General features: G+C 34.4%; 1 protein-coding gene and 1 non-coding gene across 3 annotated transcripts; one reads left to right on the plus strand and one right to left on the minus strand.

The window, feature by feature from the left end:
* The first annotated feature begins 209 nt into the window (after positions 1-209).
* LOC106131852 (sodium- and chloride-dependent GABA transporter ine) lies at positions 210-19,435 on the plus strand. Of its 2 annotated transcripts, XM_060954739.1 has the most exons (10): positions 242-366; positions 1,715-2,382; positions 7,741-7,931; positions 13,978-14,112; positions 14,335-14,548; positions 14,801-15,297; positions 15,857-15,969; positions 16,408-16,687; positions 17,857-18,089; positions 18,426-19,435. In XM_060954739.1, exons 2-10 carry the CDS (start codon positions 1,970-1,972, stop codon positions 18,534-18,536), a joined length of 2,187 nt encoding a protein of 728 aa, XP_060810722.1. In that variant the 5' UTR covers positions 242-366; positions 1,715-1,969; the 3' UTR covers positions 18,537-19,435. The 2 variants fall into 2 exon arrangements, with proteins under 2 accessions (XP_013186539.2, XP_060810722.1); XM_013331085.2 differs by lacking the exon at positions 1,715-2,382 and having other exon boundaries at positions 210-366.
* On the minus strand, positions 19,418-22,292 carry LOC106131784 (uncharacterized). Its single transcript, XR_009657575.1, has 2 exons — positions 21,901-22,292; positions 19,418-19,568 (listed from the first exon to the last, which is right to left on the minus strand). It is a non-coding gene; the product is annotated as an uncharacterized LOC106131784 (transcript).
* Positions 22,293-22,337: the final 45 nt, after the last annotated feature.

Consider the following 22,337-nt stretch of genomic DNA (forward strand, 5'->3'; position numbering starts at 1 on the left):
ATTGCCGTTGTTCTTCCTTGGGCTCGTCTTGATGGAGGCATTTCCATTTTCAAAACGACGTAATAGTGGGTTAGTTTTGTGTCACAAAAAATACACAATCAATAGTGTGACGGATTGAAAAATATGCTGAATTGAATGAACTTGTTAACTTTAAGTGATAATGAAGCGGTAACGAATTAGTAAACAATTTATAGATGGTTACATGAACGGCTGATAAAAGTCGCCACAAATGCGGAAGTTTAACACTGAAGGGAATACCGTCGAGAAGTGTGGTCTAACGAGTCCGGGTGGCGTGATATTCTGAATATCTTCAACTGAAATGGCTTCAAATTTATTGTCAGTAAAGGAGAAATACTTCTTAGTAAGGTGAGTAATCTAAACATATATAAACCAGTGTAGATAAAAGTAAAGGCAACTCCATTTTGTCTGACCACAGGTAAAAAATAATTTACTTTTTTTTTTAAAAGATAATCGACAACGACGACAGCGCCAACAGTTTCGAAAAGTCTAAAAGATCACGTTCAGCTGCAAACTGTGATGCATATAGTAACTGGTTGCTAGCCCATCACCTAAAAGAAGAATTCCATTTATTAGCCTTTCCCTTGCTTGACTTGTTTTCCATTGCATACAAATCAGAGCCGAGCCAATTTACACGAGCAGAGAAGCAGCTGATAGGGACTATATTTTTTTCTTCGCTACCAGACCATGGAAAATTTCCTTAGATAAATGTGCCTATACTGTTTGTTCCTTAGTCGCTTTTTAGGATTAAAGACATGATAGAAAGAGTGGTCATATTCTAAAGTGCCGGGAAATGCCTAGGTGCACGGCTCATGGCAAAAATCATATATACCTACGATAGGTAAATTCATCGAATTCATTTTATTGTTCGTATTAAATGTATAAAATTATTCATCAAGAATGGAGTTACCATTCTTTATTTTAAAAATTAAACACACGCTTTTGTCGTGTTAAATTAAGTCAAAGATTTCACTCCATTTATTATTTGTTGGAGAATTTTATGGTGTAATTCCAAAGATCTTTCATCATCCGTTCCAAAAGAAAAGGTGCCATTCAATAATGCCTACAGTAGTTAAAAGGTATAAGAAAATAGCTACCATGCAGACACACAAATTTACAATAAGATTGAATATAGAACCTCCTTTTTTTAAGCGTTAGTATGGCTATTTTTGATGGCAAATAGCTTTCAAAACGGAATGTTAGACTTCTATGTTGGTTTACGCTAAAACCACTGAGAGAAGAGTTTGCATTGCACTGCGGTGTTCGTAGCATTCTTTAGCTTTAAGAAAAGTAATAAATATACGAATTAGAATTATTACTTGTACAAAACAACTATTGATACATACAGTCCTACAGGCGAGTCGGCTCGAGTTTTCCATCGCATACAAGTCCGAGCCGATACAATGCACATTTCATATCATCGCGGCTGAAAACGCCATCAAGCTCGTAAATATAATGTTATGATTATCCATTACAGTCAACTACAATCCAAAACAAGTTATACCACTATTGCTAATCAGATAATTAAGTTAAAATTTAATCTTTGACTTTATAAAGACTCAACAGAATAGTATGTTTGAAAGCGGTTAACCTGATAACCACTAACTCGTATTATTAAATTTTTAAAATAAAATCACCAACCAACAAACACTTATGAATTTAGTTAGTACAAGTGCTTATATTAAACAAATTCCAGTAACCCTGAAACTGAGCAGGCGCAACTCTACATAACATGGCAGTCATTGCGCATGCGCAGCTCCCCACCTCAGAGTCGCCCACCCCCCACTACTGGAATGGCACTTTGTTTACCAATTGCTACGACCGACGAACTAGTCATTCGGCCAACTAAACAGGCGTAACCCGTTCGCCTCCGTTTGTTATTCGCAGTCGCGCGTCGCCAGACGACGCACGCGACATATTTCACCGCGTCATGACCCTGTGACGTGATAGTATGAGTAAAGCCGAAGTCTCGGCGGAAGCCGCCGCGCCCAGCGTGGCCATACACGTGGACCACTTTGATGATCAGTATGAAGAAAACTCAAAGCTTCTCGGGCTACACGCTCCAACGCCGATTGTTACGCCCTCTGGGCAAATGCGGAAGGTGAAGAGTTTCACAGATACACACAGAATACACGATGTCAGAGATGCTTCTGGTGCAGCCTCAGCACGGTGTCTCCGGCCATATGATAGACATGAAGTCAGTGCCTTTCCTGAGCCTTCGGAAAGTGGTACCAATCACTATGGTGCTCCGTCTGTACGCTCTTTAGCTTCCATTGGAATGGGGTGCACGGACGGTCGCAAAATGGTTATTAAACGTGTACCAACGTCACCTACGGAATTGTTCCATCTAGTGCGTCCTCCTACGTGAGTATCTCGACATCCTCTACTTGCCATTATTCAATTGACTTAACAGTTTAACGGTTACTCCATATCCCGTCACTGTTGTAGGTAAAACATTTGCCGTTTAAAATAAACAAGACTTTCTGTTTGAATGCTATTTATATTTATACACTAACTGCAACGCAAATTTTATAATACACCTTAAAAGAATACTTATAGGCCAAACAGTTACCTTTTACTTAACAAAACGAATTTCAATAATGTATAAATAATACCTGGTTACATTAAACCTAAAAGTAATTTTATAATTAGTCCTTATATAGAAATTTAATTGTTACACTCTTCTTATTTTGAGCGTATTCCCGATTGCATTATTTCTACTTTCCAAGCTCCGTGTGTATGATCGGTTGCCTTTCCGACACCAATTCACCATGAGAATTTTTGAGCCATAATTGCCTATCTAGTGTGTAACTTATGCTTTTGTCATTCAGCCTACGACAATATTAAAGATGGAGGGCAGAGATCTATCCTATACTCTAGTTGGAGACGACGTACGGGAATAACCCATATAAAAATATATTAAGATAAATGAGAGAAAGATAAAGAAAATATATAAAGTTAATTCTTAATAATCATCAATAAAAATTTTGGAAGGAAAATTTACCATGTTCTTACAGGATAATAGAATCAATTCAATTTTAGCTTATTATACTGATTACAAACAATGTAACTTCATTAATATTAAACCAACCAGATGGAGAGAGATTGCATAAGTCATCCTAGGTTATCGAGTTATAGCTACTGCCACCAGTATTTCTCGGCATTTCATTCGATATAGTTAGTCCACTGATACTGATTGTATTACATATAATAGAATAAATAATACTTTTTTCTGGGCATTAAAAATATAAAAAAAAAATTAAAAATGGGTGATTTAACAGTAGTACGTTTGTAAGGTATGTAGGCGGGCGGTTTTCCGTGAATCAACTTTTATATAGATACTAGCTGTGCCCGCAACTTCGTCCGCGTGTAATAGTTATTTTGGGCATTATTGAAGCCCTCAAGGGAGAATAATTTTCCCTGTATATTTCACATTTTCCATTATTTATTTTCTTCTTTTAGTTGCAACGTGATGTTATATAGCCTAAAGCCTACCTCGATTAACGGTCTATTCAACGCAAAAAGAATTTTTCAATTCGAACCAGTAGTTCCTGGGATTAGCGCGTTCAAACAAACAAACAAACTCTTCAGCTTTATAATATTAGTATTAGTATAGATTAATCCTGTGAAATGTATAGGGTAAAATTAATTTTAGTAACTGGAATACCTATGAAGTACCAAGATAGACCAGCTTAACTAAGAAATATGGAAATAGCGCCTTAGCAAAAGATGTTCAATGCGATCAGTATTCATGCTTAACTGTGTTTGTTATATAACAGACACACATAACTCGTTGTTCCTTACGGGGCAGACAAAATCAGTAGTTGAGATCCAGAGATAGAAACAGGTTGCTAGCCCATCGCCTTAGAAATAAAATCCAAGTTTCCAAGCCTTTCCATCAATTGACTTTTAAAACCTGCGCCGGAAGAAAAGAAGCACACTAGTTTTGCTACCAGATCAGCTTGCACTAGATACATACAAAATACTACGGGGTAGACAAAGCCAAGAGTTTCAAAAAACTCTAAAGTCACGTTCTGTTGGCGAATAGCTATTAAGCCTAAGCAAATACATACATACGTTTCTTAGGCTAATCATAGGCAGCAGCTAAGTAGCTACACATATTTTATTTGAAGATTCAACTCAATCTGCTACTAAACCGGTATAATTTTCTACATAGGAAGGTTTTTAGGAATCAAACAAATCGATGAATAAAAAACTTTCAAATATGTTTTAGAATCTTGTTCCATAAAATATAGAAATCTTTGTACTCTAAGTATGTATTGTACTATACTTTTGAGCCTCCTTTCCCGTTTACAATTAGATGAGAGATAGATAGATGATAACTTTATATTATTTCTAATAAAAAAAGAAATAAATAATTATAACGAGGACACAGAAAATTTCCACATTTTGACGACGTTCCTGTAGTGGTTAAATGCCACTCAAGCAAAAGGTTTGTATATATATAGGTATAACAACTAAACAAATAAATATAACAAATAAACAAATGCAATCGTAATCTAAGTTATATGTTACGTAATCTGTGAAAAATTCAGTCAATAATACGAGTTTTTTTTAATAAATCACTGTATCGAGTAAATCACTGCAAATTTTAATAAAAGCCCATGAAATCAATGGCGAAATTAATAATTCACTTTTTTCAACTTTGCACTTCTATACAGATTAATTAAAATCCTAATAAGACGTGAAATTAGTTTGTGTATGTATAAAATAGGAAACTGACTGATATACGAGTATCACCACAGCACAAGTTTGGAAATATTCAAGTTCGAAATTTGGCCAGAAGGTACCTTACGTAGTGTAGAGGTGCACGCGTAGAATTTCTCATAGGAAGGGGACTTTTATTTTTAACGGATGGATCCGCGGGTGTATTCTAGTAATGTCATAAAAAAATAATATATAATAATCATTCACGTCATAACAATTGCACATACGAGACTGTTCTGAATGATAAAAGAAACTGACAAACAAAATGCTTTTTGATTTTTATACATTAACTCGTAAACCGCAGCTCCGTCAGCGTTAAACATTATTTCGATTCAGAGATTTTATTCTCATATTATTTTTGTTGCAATAAGTAACAAAATTCGTGTTTAATCATAAAAAGGCAACTTGAAAAAAGCAACTTAAAATGTTTAAGACATTTATATATATTACTAATTGGCATATATCATAATAATTAAACGTCTCGGCACCGTTTGAGCGACAAAGGAAGATACAAAAATACATAAATGGAAACTTTACAAACTTTTCGTTACTATATTGTGTGTAAAGGGATTTCAATATTAAATACATAAAATTAAACCAAATCTTAATTACGTAAGAAAAGTGGCAAACGAATCAACGACCAAACCAGAAAGTACTTGATATATATATGTACCTAAGTTAACTGAAGATATAGACTTAGCGTAGTACAATAGCAAAAGCTCCATAAATGCTTACGAGTTTCTATTAACTAAATTGTACTCGTATTTACAAAAACACAAGCCATAAATTATAGCATACCTTTGCTTTAATCTTTTGGTTCAGTGCCATTAATATATCCTGGAGTTCATAAATCCTTAATAAATAAAATCCCTGGGAATTATCATGACACATACTGAGAGCCGAAGAGGGTATACCTACGGTAGCGAAGCCCCAGACAAAAGCTATGCATAAGATAATATACAGGTAATTAATTACCTACTTGTACAGATTATTTTGCGCAACAAGTGACATACAATAGATTTCGGAAACAGCCTAAATCTCCTGTGTTATTCAGGATTAAAGGGAGTTGTTAGCTCATGACCTTCAAGACAGGAGTGATAAGGCTGCAGTGCTATCTGTTCTCGCATATCTCGCATACGACATGGATACCACGATTGATCGTGCGGCCGGCCTTATCACTACTTACTTGATAATGATTTTAAAATACGTTTGCGTACGCATTGACAGTAAAGGATTTAGTTTGTAGTGTCGGAAGTATTGTTTATTTTAAATTAAGTATAATAATTTTTAAAAAACTTTAAGTAACGAAAAATTTTTTTTCTTCGACAGAAACTTGAACTTTCAGAAATTGAAAAATGCAACTAGTGATTAAGATAATTGTATTTGCGTGAATTTAATTAAATTTAAATTGGACATAGATGTTGTTTAGCATGTACCTTCATAAGACGTACTTACCTACATTTTCTTACATGAAAAAGTATCAGTTAGCTTAATTTTTTTCAAATGACACTTTTAACCTTGTGATTTTATATTGTCTGGTCTCATAAAATGTAATTACCTTGTCTTGATATTCCGCGGAGGAAAAGCCTTTTAGCTCTGTGGCGTCATATAAGAGGTAATCTACTATCATAGTGGGTCATCCATCTTTAATCCAAACATGCTTTATCAAGGTTAAAAGTAGACGGAATATTTGGCAGCTACAAAATAACTATTTCATCATAAACCCCGAAAGGACAATAAAATAAGAAATTATTATATTTTCAATGTATTTAATAAATGGTTTTCTTTTAAATCTATTCCAATTTAACTCCCAAACAATTGAATTCCATTATTTTTAATTAGATCTTCATTTCCTCCTTTTCCTAATCAGGGACATTTATTTACCAAAGACAATAAAGTCAGCAATGAAATAAGATATTTATTAAAGTTGTATCATTTTCTACAGACGTTATCTCTGTATAATATTTCATTGACTAAGTCAACAAAGTGTCATTTATTTTAAACCACACATCATATCTCAGACATTTAAATCTTTTGTTGGTTATTTACTACATAAACGTACTTGCATTTATTTATTGCCCGAAATTAAGTATTCATAAATAATTTAACTGTATAATTATTTTAAAACAAATAAAAACATGTGTGCGATAAAATGTTATTACATTTAATATCCAAGATAACCTCAAAATTTAGTTTGCCAAAGATTTGCAAAACTTCTTGTAGGAAACGAGTAAGGAAACAACGTTTCCAAATACTTAGGCACAAAAGCGCCGATTCTTTTTTCTTACGCTATATCACAAATTTGTCAATACAGTGCCTAAATATTTTATGATACCTGTACAGGAAAAAGTTATCAAATGACTAATTAAAAGATACAGTAATATATCTATGTAAAGATACAATAATCTAGATATCTAACATATAAGAAACCTTTCTCAGAAAACCCTCTTTTTAACATTTCAAACAAGAACAAAATTCCTCCACAGCTTTCCGAGATTAGCGCATGCATACAGACAGATAAAATAGGAGGACTTTATAATATTTAGTAATGGTGGGCCTTATGAGCCCAATAGTCGAAAAGGCATATTTCAGTATGTGTTGATAACATAACCGACGTTATTTGCGTCCTATACTAAACCTGTAGGTACTTAAAATCCCAACGCATGGCCAAAATCTATCAACTTTCTTTGACTGTAAATTAAAGAGCATATCATTAGAATCTAATGTGTATTATTCCCAAGGCAGGCAGAAAAAAATAAAAGCATTACGTTGTGTAGATATTTCTTGAGCAACTTATCTCCTTGCCGAAAAATGTCCAGAACATTAAAATAGTTATAGTTATATCAACAACAGCCTTTTCATGAGCTTTCTTAGGCATGGAAAACGAAAGCCGAATGGCCTATATATAGAAAATTAATTTAGTTATACTGATCAGTACACATCCCTAGAAGACAAATCCTATTACGTAACTAATAATTGTTTTCATACCGACAGGCCACCAGATGAAGATACAGCATCACATGAGACATGCGAGGAAGAGGAAGAAGACGAAGAAGATCCACATTTGAAGCCACGAAGGCCATTTTGGGCCAATAAAATCCAATTTGTGTTGGCGTGTGTTGGATACTCCGTAGGTCTAGGCAACGTGTGGCGTTTTCCGTACCTGTGCTACAAAAGTGGCGGTGGTAAGTACGAAGAATAATTATGAGTTAAAATATATTGATTTTTATACAAAAAACAGTACAGAAACGAAAAAGAAAAAAGACCGGTGCATGTCCGGCCACGCGCATTGTAGGGTTCAGTAGTTTTACGGATACCAATTTTGAGTTCGAACTCACACGTAGTTACTAAAGGAAAAGTTATGCCAAGCGCCACACGCCACGAACGTAAGCACACAAAAATTGCAAGGTATTTTTCAATATTAAAATAATTTTCAGTAGTACGATTTGAAATGTATTGACGTTCTTACCAATTGGCACGAGCTAAACCGCTATAACGACTGTAACTACGAATGATAGTGTGTGTAAATTAAACTAATTAGGGTGACAAAAAGATCGTGATGGTCGTGACTTTGCTACTTCATCAGTTAAGTACGCGAAAAGACATTCTCGGGACAATATGACATATTGGTAACATCATCATCATTTTATTATTTAAAGTAACAAACTAGGAAAAATAATGTTAACTTCCACATTTTTCGAAATAAATCAAGCTAAATAATTCATTTTCTTTCAATTGTTTATAAAATTATTTATAAGTTATTATAAATAAGTTATTAACCTTGGCAACATAAAGAACTCGTGACCGTATGTTGATATGGAAAGATTGTGAATATCAATGTATGAATTAAATCTAATAGAAAACAAAGGAGCTCTACATTTTTTAAAAGCATTTATTTAGTTTTCAATGTATGTATGTTCGGGTGGAATCTTAAAACTCAATTTTAAAGTCTCAAGTCAATCTTCAACCAATTGAGCTGAAATTTTGTATATGATATGTGACGTCATTCTCAATCCAATATGGCGGACCATACAAGATAGCGGAATAGTTATTTTAATGCAGTTCTCCAATATAGAACTGCATTAAAAATTACTATTCCGCCATCTTGTATAGTCCCCAGTATTGGTATCAAATGAAAGAGTTTATAAGATTTAGTCGAAAAATAATGTGACATATTTGAAATTTTAACATGGCGAACAATAAAAGATGCAGGATCAATTTTTATTTGGGCACTTCTGCAATGTGTATCAAATGAAAGAGCTTCTTATGTGTAACTCGAAAAATAATGTGACGATATTCTTAATTCTACATGGCGGACAATATGAAATGGAGGAATAATTTATGCAGTTCTAGTTCTAGCTATATTATGGGTATCAAATGAAAGGGCTTGACGATTGTAGTTAAAAAGTAGTGTAGACTCTAAATCGAGTACGGCGAACTTAAGAATAAAAATAAATAAAAGAATTTTTTCTTTTATTTAATTTTATTCTTAAGTTCACCGTTAAGCTTTTATTGAAACGCTCTAAGAAAACAAATTTTCGTTAATTTTTTTTATTATTGTTTAATAAATATGATTGTTTATACATTAAAATGTGCGTATGCATTATTCTTTGAAATTTTTGTGGAACTCTTACCTAATATCCAAATTTTACTCCAATAATTTATCATACAACTACATTTACATTGTTAACTTCGTAAAAATACAATGAAGCGTCAAACAAAACAACATCCGGTGTAGTTACGCGTATAAGAGATTTAATTTAATAAAAATATAAAGATGAATCATCATTATTCATATTCATATAATCACGTTTATATCCCTTGTGGGGTAGACAGAGCCAGTCGTCTTGAAAGTCTGACAGGCCACGTTCAGCTGTTAGGCTTTATGTCAGAATTGAGATTCAAATAGGGGCAGGTTGATAGCCCATCCCTTAGTCGCCTTTTACGACATCCGTGGGATGAGATGGTATGCCAACGGCATTATGTAAATAATCAATACAAATATTGATGAAAAATCGTGATCGTTCTCTATTTGTGTCCCACGTGTGCTAAGTGGATACTATTCTCACGGAGGCATCAACACGACCCAACAACAACCTGGTGTGAATTACTGTTTATATTCTCGGTAAACTGACACCGCACGTGTTTACATGTCATATGAGATATGATATGATTTATCACTTATCTATTAAAACAAGCATTTCAGGTTATAATTTCAAAATGTGATTAAGTAAAGTACAGCTAAAGTGGAACAAAACGGAAAAAAGGTTAGTTATTGAATGAATTAATGAATAAATAATGATAACTTTAACGGGTTAAACCACGAATTCATCTGTACGATTTGATCAAATACAATTGTTTAATTTGATTACCGACTCCCGCTAGTAATCGATGTGGTTATTCACAGCATTCTATTTGACAGATAGATTAACTTAGAGCCTTTTATAATGCAAATATGTTTATAGTACCATGACCGTACTGGATAATTCAATATTTATCGACCAGAAAAAATATACTTTTTTAAATAATTCATTACCTACCTCAAAATTGCTTCAACAAGAGGGCTCTCTGCTGAAACAAAGACATTTTAATTTATAAGTACCTTATATTCAGTATAATTATTTCAATTTCCCAACGTTATTTTTTAAATAAATTGGCACTATAACTTTAGTTACGAATTACACTTTCAATTCTTTATTTGCATCAATTATATACATATGAGAAAATGTGATCAACTATAAATAAATAAACATGCAAAAAAAGTTATTTTAAAGCGTACATTTACATTTAATCTCTTCTTTATCCCTTACGAAGCGAAAGAAGTATGCAGAGATCGTGGCAAGTGGAAAGAGGTAGTCTCTGCCTACCCCTCCGGGAAAGAGGCGTGATTTTATGTATGTATGTATGTTTATCCCTTACGAGATAGACAGAGCCAACGGTCTCCAAAAGATGTAAGGCAGCGTTTATCTGTATTGCTTAATGATAAAGATCAGATTCAAATAGAGGCTGGTTGCTAGCCCAACACCTAATGGAATCCCTTGATTGACTTTTACAATATGCATGGGAAGAGTACCTAACAGCTGATACATACCAAGTATGTTTTTTTTTCACTACCAAACCAGCAGCAATTAGTACAATATTTAATTCCACACTGTTTCCGTTTCAACATTTTTCCTAGGTAAAAATATAAGGACAAGCTAAATTTTCCGAAAGTGATATTGGAAGGTATATATTTGTTTTGGAATAAATTAAATTTCAGACAGATTAATCTTAGATCTTAAGATTATAAACAATCCGAGAAAAAAGCTTCCAAAACTTTTTTCTTGCGTGCGCTAGCCACGCGGTTGGTTACATATGGATACAATGAACATTGTACAACATAAATATATATTTTTCAAAGATCTATAAAGTCTGCGATTTCAGCATTATTACTACGAATATTAATGCTATATATTTAAAAGTTATTTAATCATCAAGATAATTTTACGGAGATCAATTTTGATCCTAACAGTACATTCATTGGGGATTCTGAAATATCGTAAAATAATAATGCGCGCTCCCAATTATTTTAAGTAGGTAGAAACTTTGTTGACCGCGGCTAGAGCGTTCGCGTCGGTGTTCGAATGGATTGTTTCCAGTTAAATATGCGAACTATTCCGAACAGTGCGGCACAGGTTCAAATTCTACCTCATAACAGATACTCTTACGGTGATTTTTGATGGGAGATATTGTAAATATTTATTAGTAAAAATATATTACTTATATGTAGATAAATTTCTCCGGGGGTTCTTCCGCGAAAATTACCTTCGAGAACAGTAAATAAATACTTTGTACTTCGAAGTACGCGCTATGAAATGGATTTTGGCAGTATTATATAATTTTTTAGTATTAGTATATAAGTCTATCTCAGATTCAATATTGGTTGAAGGAATAAAGCATATAGAGAGAGAGGTAACGAACAAACTAAGGAACTGAGAAGGTTATGGGTATTTTTCATCTCCAAAAGAAATAAATGTATGTCATGTTAATAATCTTTGTATTAAATGACAAAAAAACATTAAACATGTATATATCAGTATTAGATGTTACCTAATTATTACCATTTAATTCTGTAATGGTTAAGTACTTAGGCAAAAAAAATAATTTGATTTCCCCGTGTTAACACTTACATTCTATTCACTAAAAAAATACATAAGCAATTAAAAATTACGTAGGTATTATTAAAAAAAAATGTTAGTCATACGTGTACTCGTAGAAATATTTATCAACAACCTGACTAATCGAGTCATTGGTAAATTGATAAGTTTGAATAGATATACCCGTAAATAGTATCGTAACAGTGGTCTTTGCCTAGTTATCGCAGTTGGAAGATAGCTCTAATAAAAAGTACTCTATAAAAAATAATAAACAAGAATTATAGTAAAAATCAAAAATCCGACTGCGTTAAAACAAATAAAAGCCAAAAAAAAAGAAAAGCTGCACCATTTAAATAGTGCTTTTAATCTTTACACACACACGTTTTCTTCGTGGACCAACTGATACATAAATCATAAATTCGGAAGCAGGATAGAAGTAACACAATAGAGCACATTCAAATTATATGATAGAAGAGTATCTACTACTATTTTGGTTTTGAATTTATGATTTGTTATAAGTGTGCATTATTATTTTATACTTTTTATTTTAGTTAGTTCTTAATGACTTATTAAACAATAAAAAAATAGGCAAAACACAGCTCGGCCTGCGGCCTCGCTGGTACCTCCGGCCTCGGACTTCGGTTGGTTCATAGAGGGGTCTTTCGGGTAGGAGAAGTGGAAAGGATGGCTCGGGCTTCGCCCTCGCGTAGAAGATTAGCCTATGGCCTCGCTAGCAGCAGGGTGGTATAATGTTTTAGTGACACTCGCAAGGTTAACACAAATCGATTTACGTATGAATCATCAAAATTGGCCAAGCAGTTTGGTCTCTACAATGCCCTATAGGAACAAACATACGTACTTACACTCGTACACATTACCCTCCTTTGCGTCGCGCAGTCCGGTAAAAAAACCAGCCAAGTGTGAGTCGGACTTGCGTCCGGATATAAAATGGAAGTCCCCATTACATATTGTTTAATTAAAATTTTAAAGTAAATGGGTAATCAGGCGTCTACTGCCGTTAACAATATCAGGTTTATAGTATGGGAACTCATATACAATCACGTTCCACGAGATTAGCCTGGTGTCCAAACGAAATCCTAAATCTATACATATAATAAATCTGTAGAAGGGTCAATTCTGTACATTAAAATTATTGAAAAAATAATAGCAGGGGGTGTTACTGGATCGATACCAAACCCAAATATGCGATAAAAAAATTTTTTGTCTGTCTTTCGTCGTATGTTCAGGTATCACGTGAAAACTAACTTGGTAAAACTTGGTATTATTATTACCCTTACCTTATTACCCTGGGCATAAAATGGGATACTTTTTATCCTGCAAAAATACGTAAAAAAATCTTAATTTTTCAGTTTAAGCTATCTTCCCTTACTAAAACATCGAAACATGCTAGGCCAAGCCTAGCCGGATCTGGGTCCAATAGATATTTATAAGATGTCATCATCAGAGTTACTCAAAATGGAGAAATAAACCATCCACGCGAAGACCGACATCCGCGCGGACGGAGTCGTGGGCGGAGGCTAGTATTAAATATGTGTAACTACAGTCTAGGCCCTAAACCATAAATAAAGCGACTAATTCTATATTAACGGTCAAAGACATAAACGATGACCACCTATCTAAATAATAGTCAATTACTAGGTTAATTGCGACAGATCCTGTGGGTCAGCTCATTGATTGTACCTACCAGTTACAGCCAAGTCTAAAGACGCATTAATACATCCGCTCCTGGTCGTCCTATCTTCTATATTATACAATCTTATTAGAAGCATAATTATTTTATCCTCCCGAGCATAAAGAGAGGTTAATCTGTTTGTAGTTTCCACGCACCGAATTCATTAAACCGATTTCCATCAAATGTAGTTAAGAACCTAAAGGTGAATAAGGCAAGCAAAAGAAAATATGCAAAATTTTGTATTTTGGAAATTTTGTATGGGTAAAACTATAAAAGATTTTAGCACGTATTTAAAATATAAACATAAAGGCGTACATAAGTAATATTTAAGGCATTTTGGCCATCAAACCCTTGAACCACACTGAATACCCTTCACTAAGGATTATGTTTGTTTGGCTTCAGGTGCTTTTCTCATACCTTACTTTATAATTCTCCTCGTGTGTGGCGTCCCAATGCTGTTCATGGAGTTAGCTGTGGGGCAGTACACAGCACATGGGCCAATCGGTGCCCTGTCTCAAATATGTCCGCTCTTCAAAGGTAATATATTGTTTGTAGCATTTATTAAAGCATCTTTAACCCATTAATGTTTTTTTTTGTAACAGTAAATGTCACTTAATATTTATACAATCTCTTGATGGAATAATCCAGATAATTACTCAATCTCAAACAGTCTATCGTAGAAATACAAGTCTTTGATTTTCTTTCATATAATATAATAAAGTTACGTTTCAAATGCCAATGTAAATTTGTTTTTTAAAGGTGCCGGCCTAGCAAGTGTGGTGATCTCGTTCCTCATGTCTACGTACTACGCTGTGATAATTGCATGGGCAATCTACTACTTTTTTACATCGTTTAAATCAGAAGTACCATGGGCCAGTTGCTCTAACCGCTGGAACACTCCTCAGTGCTGGGTGCCGCATCACAACATTACCAAACCCAATGGATCTCAGACACCCACCGAACAATTCTTCGAGTAAGATTTGATTTTTTGTATTTAAGTAAATTATTTAACCATCGATATCCTGATTCTTGACATATTAGTTTCTGAACGCGACTCTAACTTAGGTTTCGAACAAAATAATAAAAGAATTAAAATTAAATGATATCGATTAGTTTTATAATATAATCTGCTCTAATCGTTCGCGGCTAGATTAGTATATACTGCTTCATATTTAATAGTTACACGAAACTTTATAAACTTAATATATATTATAATTGTTTCCAGGAAAAAGGTCTTAAGCATGAGTGATGGTATTGAGTGGCCCGGTGGCATGCGATGGGAACTGGCGGCTTGCTTAGTCTGTGCTTGGCTTTTGGTCTACTTTGCCCTATGGAAAAGCATCAAATCTTCAGCCAAAGTCAGATACATCACCACCACATTACCTTTTCTTCTGATCATAGTTTTTCTTGGCCGTTCTCTAACACTGGAAGGTGCAGACAAGGGACTGCGATTTTTTTTCAAACCGGAGTGGGAATTGTTAAAACAATCCAGGCCTTGGGTTAATGCAGCATCACAAATCTTCAATTCAATTGGGATAGCTTTTGGGTCGATGATAATGTTCGCTTCATATAACCGATTCGACAACAACTTCCTCCACGATACATTGGCAGTCTCTCTTATCAACGCCGTCACCAGCCTCATCGTAGGGATATTTACCTTTGCTACTATCGGGAACATAGCATTTGAACAAAACACGAGTGTAAAGGATGTTATTGCTGACAGTAAGTAGAACAAATTAAAACATATCATAGACTGCCGTATCATTCCCGGTATTTTATAAATAAAAGCACTGCATTTATTTCCCATGGAAGTCGCAAAAGGTGACTCACGGATTTGAGAGTATAAGGGAACTCATTTACTGCAAGCTTCTATGTTGGTCTGGTGGAGAAGAAAAATTAGGAGTCCGGGTTGCATATCTGAAACCTACTTGGATTGAGAAAGTCCGGTTTTGAAACGAAGCTTCTCCCATCTTAACTCCTCAACCTCTGCAGGGGAAACCTAACCCATATTGGATCATGTTTATACATCCAGTTGCTTGAATGTACATTTTACTTCACCGTAAGAGTATCGATAAGCACTCAACATGCATAATGCATAATTTAAAAAAGATTCATTGTTACATGACCGACATAGGATTTGAACCACCTTGACTTCCGTAATTCCAAAAGAATGATATATTATACCAAAGAGATTTCGCACGAAAATGATTATGTCGCATTAATAAGAATATTTTCCCATTCAAACATTAATCTCGGAATAATTGTAGAATTATTATTTCAGGTCCCGGACTGCTATTTGTCGTGTATCCACAAGCTATAGCAAAAATGCCAGCTTCGCAATTATGGGCAGTGCTCTTTTTCTTTATGTTCCTTTGTCTCGGTTTGAACAGTCAGGTAAATAACTAAACATGCATATTCATGTTAATATTTATTAACTTTCATTTGCCAGTCCATATATCTCTTTGATGTGTCTCAATTTGACAAATATAATTATGCCGAAAAAATATTTTTAACAACTTAAGTATATATTCTGTTATACTGTGCTTGAAAACACAGTATAACAGAATAGTTAAAACTATTCTGTTATACTGTGTTTTCAAGCACAGGGCCTTTAGCCTAAGGGTCTTTTTGAGGAATGTAGATAAGCATAAAACAGTATTTTCCGAATTTCTAACGAGAACGGAATGAACGGAATTTGTTCATAATAAATCTAATGCAAAAACTAGTAAAAAAAAACTTATATTTGTTGCAGATAATATTCTAATGAAATTGTTTTTGATTTTAATGTATACGTTTTGTGTTGAATCATATGTTTAATTTTGTATGTTTCAGTTCGCTATAGTGGAAGTGGTCGTAACCTCAATTCAAGATGGCTTCCCCGATATGATTCGAAAGAAATTGGTATACCACGAGTTATTGGTGCTGTGTGTTTGCGTTATATCACTTTTCTTTGGCCTGCCCCATATCATACACAGCGGCATATACGTGTTCCAGCTAATGGACTACTATGCTGCCTCCCTCAGTATTACATATCTTGCCTTCTTTGAAGTTGTGGCTATTGCATGGTTCTATGGAGTTGGACGACTATCCCGAAACATAAAGCAAATGACAGGTGAGTCATGATTTAGAGCTATTCTTATATAAACTTACTCAATGAGCACACTAATGCAAACCGCTAAACCCCTGAGCTACAGTAACTGTAGTCGCAGTATTTTAGCTGAAGACAAAAAGAATTGGAGATTATAAAACGAGTCTTTTACTTATCCAAGTATTTAGATAATTTTTAATAGAATCAATTAGCAACAGTTTTTTACCTACTTTTAACGTGACATCAGTTCACTAAAAATATCTGTCTGCTACATTCGTAACCCAGTTTTTTTCATCCTACGCTATTTCACCTTTCGTAAATTAATATAGACTTTTGCTCATTATACTGTTAACTATGTTCACTCTTTGTATTTTTGTGACAACAAGCACTTACAATATAGGCTTAGTAAAGACGTTTGCCCTTACTCAGGTTGTAGGATCACCAAGGGAGACATGCAATTCACCCAATTCACACGTTTATTTCAAAGATATAATCTGTAATCGAAGTATACATAATCTATTGACATAACAGTACAGTCAACTAGGTAATCAAGAAACGATATTTTGAAAACTACACATTTAAAATATTAAGTAACTTAGATAAACCTACTGTACCTATTTGATATGATAATCATATACCCTATAGTTAGTTACGTACTACCCGTGGCTACTAATACATACATAGGAACAATCACGTCTATATATTCCTTGCGGGGTAGATAGCGCCAAAATTGTTGAAGACAGAAAGGCCACCTTTAGCTGTATGACTTCGTAGCTATTCAACTTGTATATGAGCCACTCTCACCACGCCTACATGTCCATTACTCTGATGACATATCCCGTATTAACAACAAAGTCACTAACACAAGGTTGTTACGATTAGTAGTTGCGCATTGTCCATGCGCGAGAAGGTATGGTGCAAACGAGGTTATTTCACTCAATGAACTTCCGCATCATTATATTGACGATATTGTTTCATATATCCCATGATACCCTTGCGAGCTTTTGTAAAGGAGTCATGAATGGTCTGTAATATTTTTATACATACATATAATCACGCCTATATCCCTTGCGGGGTAGACAGAGCCAACAGTCTTAAAAATACTAATAGGCCACGTTCAGCTGTTTGGCTTAATGATAGTCAGTCATAAGATATGTCATTTATTAGATTTTGAAGCTTTACCTATTTTTCAGGTCGTTATCCGTCATTTTACTTCCGATTCTGCTGGCTTCTGGCTACACCTGCACTACTATTGGGTCTATGGGTAGCCAGCTTGGTAGACTACACGCCACCGAGCTACCGTCAGTACCAATACCCTGTTTGGGCACAGGTTCTGGGCTGGACCATTGCTTCGCTATCACTTTTATGCATACCAGTTTATGCAGTAGTCATGGTGATACGATCGCCAGGTGACAACTTGAGGGAGGTGAGTTCTCTTCAGCGTTTGCGTTCTCACAAAAGACATCAAATTATAGAGCGATGGGCCGTCTTCTTACAATTAATCAATCAAAATTGATTTCCATTTAACTTTTTCCCAGCTCACTCATGATGATCGATTTTTTACTTTTCTCATAATTTCTGACATTTCAATAATCTTATAAGTACACAAAATAGTTTATTGCTTGGGTAATGTTCAAATCAAATATTATATTACCTAATCGAATGCTTTACCTTCTTGATTGATCAAAAACATATCAATACACCTACATAGTACTAAAATGCATGATTGATAAGATAATATACAAAACAATAATTGTTTCAGAAACTACGTAACTCCATCCGTCCAGCGTCAATATGCGACTGTGGTGTAAATGGATGCGATATTTGTGGATCCGAGTCTGAACCGCCCGACGACAAACCTAACATCAACTAGTCATTTTCATATTTACATTAAATTACAAAAAAACGAACAATGCTGTGATATATTGAAATGTTCTTCCCAGATTATCGCTAAAAACTATTTGTTGTCGACCCCATTCGAGCTACAATAATCTCAATATCGGTGACACAATTTGCGGCACTCCCCAGCGCATGCCACGTCGAACTACTCGAGATAAAGAACACTAAGTAGCAGAAGATTACAAAACCTTCTTAATAAACATAATGAAAAAGACGATAACGTATAAGTGTAACTACACCCTATTAACTACTGTCTTATATCTACTTTAAAGTAAGTTTCAAGTTTCATTTTGCTGTTGGTATCTTTTAAGTATATTACCATATGTACTTTCGTAATATGTAATTTAAAAAATCATCAACCAGAATTAAAAATTGATGTAGCCTATAATATATATAATTTTTTTATCTACGCATATTATGTATTATATTGAATAATCTGACATGTTAAATAGTGAAATACAACCTACATATCAAATTATACTACAAAAAACTTGTGATCAAAGACATTCCAGTTCTAAAGTAAATTTAATAACTAGATTTAAGTAGGAACCTTGAAAAGGTATTAAGAGAATGAAAAGAAGAACTACAACCTATTTATTAAGTACCTACATAAGATTAATGTCTTGGTTCAAATATAGCAAAAATCGATGGTTGTGTTGAAAAAACCTTTTGTTCAAATCATGTCTAGATAATGAAGTTGTTACTACAATTCTATTTTATTCTACTAAAAACTAGAAGTACAACAGTAAATACATATATCTAAAAAAAATATTCTTAGTTACTCATGTAAATATTTGAAGTGAATGTGTACATAAATTTCAAAGGAATTGAAATAAGTTGTAATAAAAGTCGTAATAAAAGGTATAACAATAAGCTTTATTCACTTTCCCCAAATCCCAACAAACTAATAAATAACTAGTAAACTACTTTTTTCTTTTCTTGGGACTTACTTTAATATCTTCATCATCATCATCACTGTCACCTTCATATTCTGTCATAAAGTCTCCTAAAGAGCAAAGAAAAAAAGTATATATATATAAAGTAAAATGGTACTAGTCATGGGTGCTTTAATTGGCAGCCATGTAACAAATCAGTTATGCATGTAAGGTGTGTATTACATTTAACTAAATTTAGGCTTAATGATTCTTCAAATCTTACAAAAACAAGATTGCCTCGTATTTTTCGACAGCGACCATCACAACAGGCTTTTGACAATAATGCTTTTTTATTAGGTTTTCTTCTTCCTGGCTTTAGTCCCAGTTACATCCTCATTAATCTGGAGAGGAGGTCGGGGTATGCCTTTGACCATGTATCAGGGATTGGGTGAGTGTAGTTTTTTTAGGTCTTTTCTCAAGATTGATAAACCTAACATGTATTGGATCACATGGTTACACATCCAGTTTCTTAAATGTGCAGGTTCCCTCAGTATGTTTTCCCTTACTGTAACATCGGCTATTATCTGTACTGTAGCATCGGTTAGTTATCAAACTAATGTACATAACTTCATAAGTAGTCATTGGTAAATGGCCAAGGTGGGTTTTGAACCTGTGCCCTTTTTGCGCCACACACAAACCAAGTACCTTACCGATTCAGCAGCCAACGCTCCTTGTTTCTTTAATTAGTTTTATTTCGATAATTTTTTATGTATGTATTATGTTTACATTTATAATACTAACTAGAGGCCGCCCGCGACTTCGTCCGCCTGGAAACCCTTTCAATCCCGCGGGAACTCCGGTATAAAAAGCCTGTATGTTATTCTGGGTATTCAGCTACCTACATACCAAATTTCATCGTAATCGGTTCAGTAGTTTTTGCGTGAAAGAGTAACAAACATCCATACTGACATCGTGGCATACTCGCAAACTTTCGCATTTATAATATTAGTAGGACTTGCAAACTGCCACAGATTTTTACACGAAGCGACTCCCATCTGACCTCCGTAACCTTTGCAGGGGAACCTAGCACATATTGGATCATATGGTTACACATCCAGTTGCCTGAATGTGCAGGTTTCTCCACGCGGACAACAGCTGGTATACAATATCTAATATTGAATCTCAATTCTATCATTAAGCCAAATAGCTGAACGGGGCCATTCAGTCTTTTCAAGACAGTTGGCTCTGTCTACCCCGCAAGGGATATAAACGTGATTATATGTATGTATGTATGTAATAATATTTGTATGGACTTGGACTATGGACACAGCACCACGATTATGGTTCGGGTAGTAATAACACATACATACATATAATCACGTCTATATCCCTTGCGGGGTAGACAGAATCAGCAGTCTTGAAAAGACTGATAGGCCGCGTTCAACTGAATGATAGAGTTGAGATCCAAATAGTGACAGGTTGCTAGCCCATAGTCTAAAGTAAGAATCTCAAGTTAATAAGCCTATCCCTTAATCGCCTTTTACGACAGCCACGAGAAAGAGATGGATTGGATCTATTCTCTTTTCTATTGGTGCTGGGAAACACACGGCACCTCAGAAAAAACATCTTTGGGAATAATTAACTATACTTATACTAGAGGCCGCCCGTGACTTCGTCCGCATGGAAACCCTATCAATCCCGCGGGAACTCTGGGATAAAAAGTAGCCTATGTGTTATTCTGGGTCTTCAGCTACCTACATACCAAATTTCATGGTAATCGGTTCAGTAGTTTTTGCGTGAAATAGTAACAAACATCCATACATCCATACAAACTTTCGCCTTTATAATAGTAGTAGGATTAAAATTAAGCTTATAAGATAACATAACATAAACATTATAATCAAATCTATGCGGGTATATACCCTTGTGGGGTAGACAGAGCCAACAGTCATCAAAACAACTGAATGGCTACGCCCAGCGCTTGGCTTAATGATAGAATTGAGACTCAAATAGTAACAGGTTGCCAACCTGTCACTATTGGAGTTGCCTTTTAAGACATCCATAGGAAAGAGATAGAGTGGTCCTATTCTATTTCTATTGGTGCTGAGAACCACATTGCACTAATAAGATAACCATGGCTAAAAATATAATAAAAAAATAATATTTGAATCTATATTCATTCTGTTACCATCTCTCTCTTTCTTTCTCATTATGAGCTGTCTGGATGTAAATTCAAAGTAAAGTCCAAAGGTTTATAACTTCCCTTTTAAGCGACAGGCTAGCAATCATTTTTTGAATCTGGATTCAGTCAATAAGATATACAGCTGACTGTGGCCTTCTAGTCTTTTCCAGATAGTTGTCTCTGTCTACCACGCAAGCGATTAGACGTGATAATATTTCATCATTCATTGATAAAAGAAAATAACTAATGTAAGACTGCACTAGACCTCTGCAAAGACCCACCTGAATTCTGATCTTGATCTTCAATCAATTTTGTAATGGAAGTATTAATTCGTTGTCGAAATTCATTCACAACCTTTATCATATTAGCAGGACATGTATCAAGAACTTCGTTAGAAATAGACTCAAGAAGTTTTTGGTTATCCAGAATTTTAAATTTAATTTCTTGTGACATTATCCAACGTTTATTTTCGTACATAAAATAATTGATATGTTACGAAAGTTGCGATCGCAATAAATTAGTTCCAATAAATCAGGACTCGTTAAAATTTGATTTCACCCGAGAATGTTTTGACTAAAATTATTATTCACAAAATAAATCAAATCATGAAATAAAGCAAACAAATTGTATTATACAAAACGCTAAGCAAAACGCATGAGAAAAGGTAAACAAACAAATGACACTTGTACACTTTTGTTAAAGTCAATGTGACGTATCA

This window comes from Amyelois transitella, chromosome 5, assembly GCF_032362555.1.
Source record: "Amyelois transitella isolate CPQ chromosome 5, ilAmyTran1.1, whole genome shotgun sequence".
Lineage (NCBI taxonomy): Eukaryota > Metazoa > Arthropoda > Insecta > Lepidoptera > Pyralidae > Amyelois > Amyelois transitella.

Coding starts and splice junctions, on each gene's coding strand:
- LOC106131852 (XM_060954739.1), top strand. CDS start 1,970: ATGAGTAAAGCCGAAGTCTCGGCGGAAGCCGCCGCGCCCAGCGTGGCC. Junction 2,383..7,740: donor CATCTAGTGCGTCCTCCTAC/GTGAGTATCTCG, acceptor TCATACCGACAG/GCCACCAGATGAAGATACAG. Junction 14,549..14,800: donor CCCACCGAACAATTCTTCGA/GTAAGATTTGAT, acceptor AATTGTTTCCAG/GAAAAAGGTCTTAAGCATGA.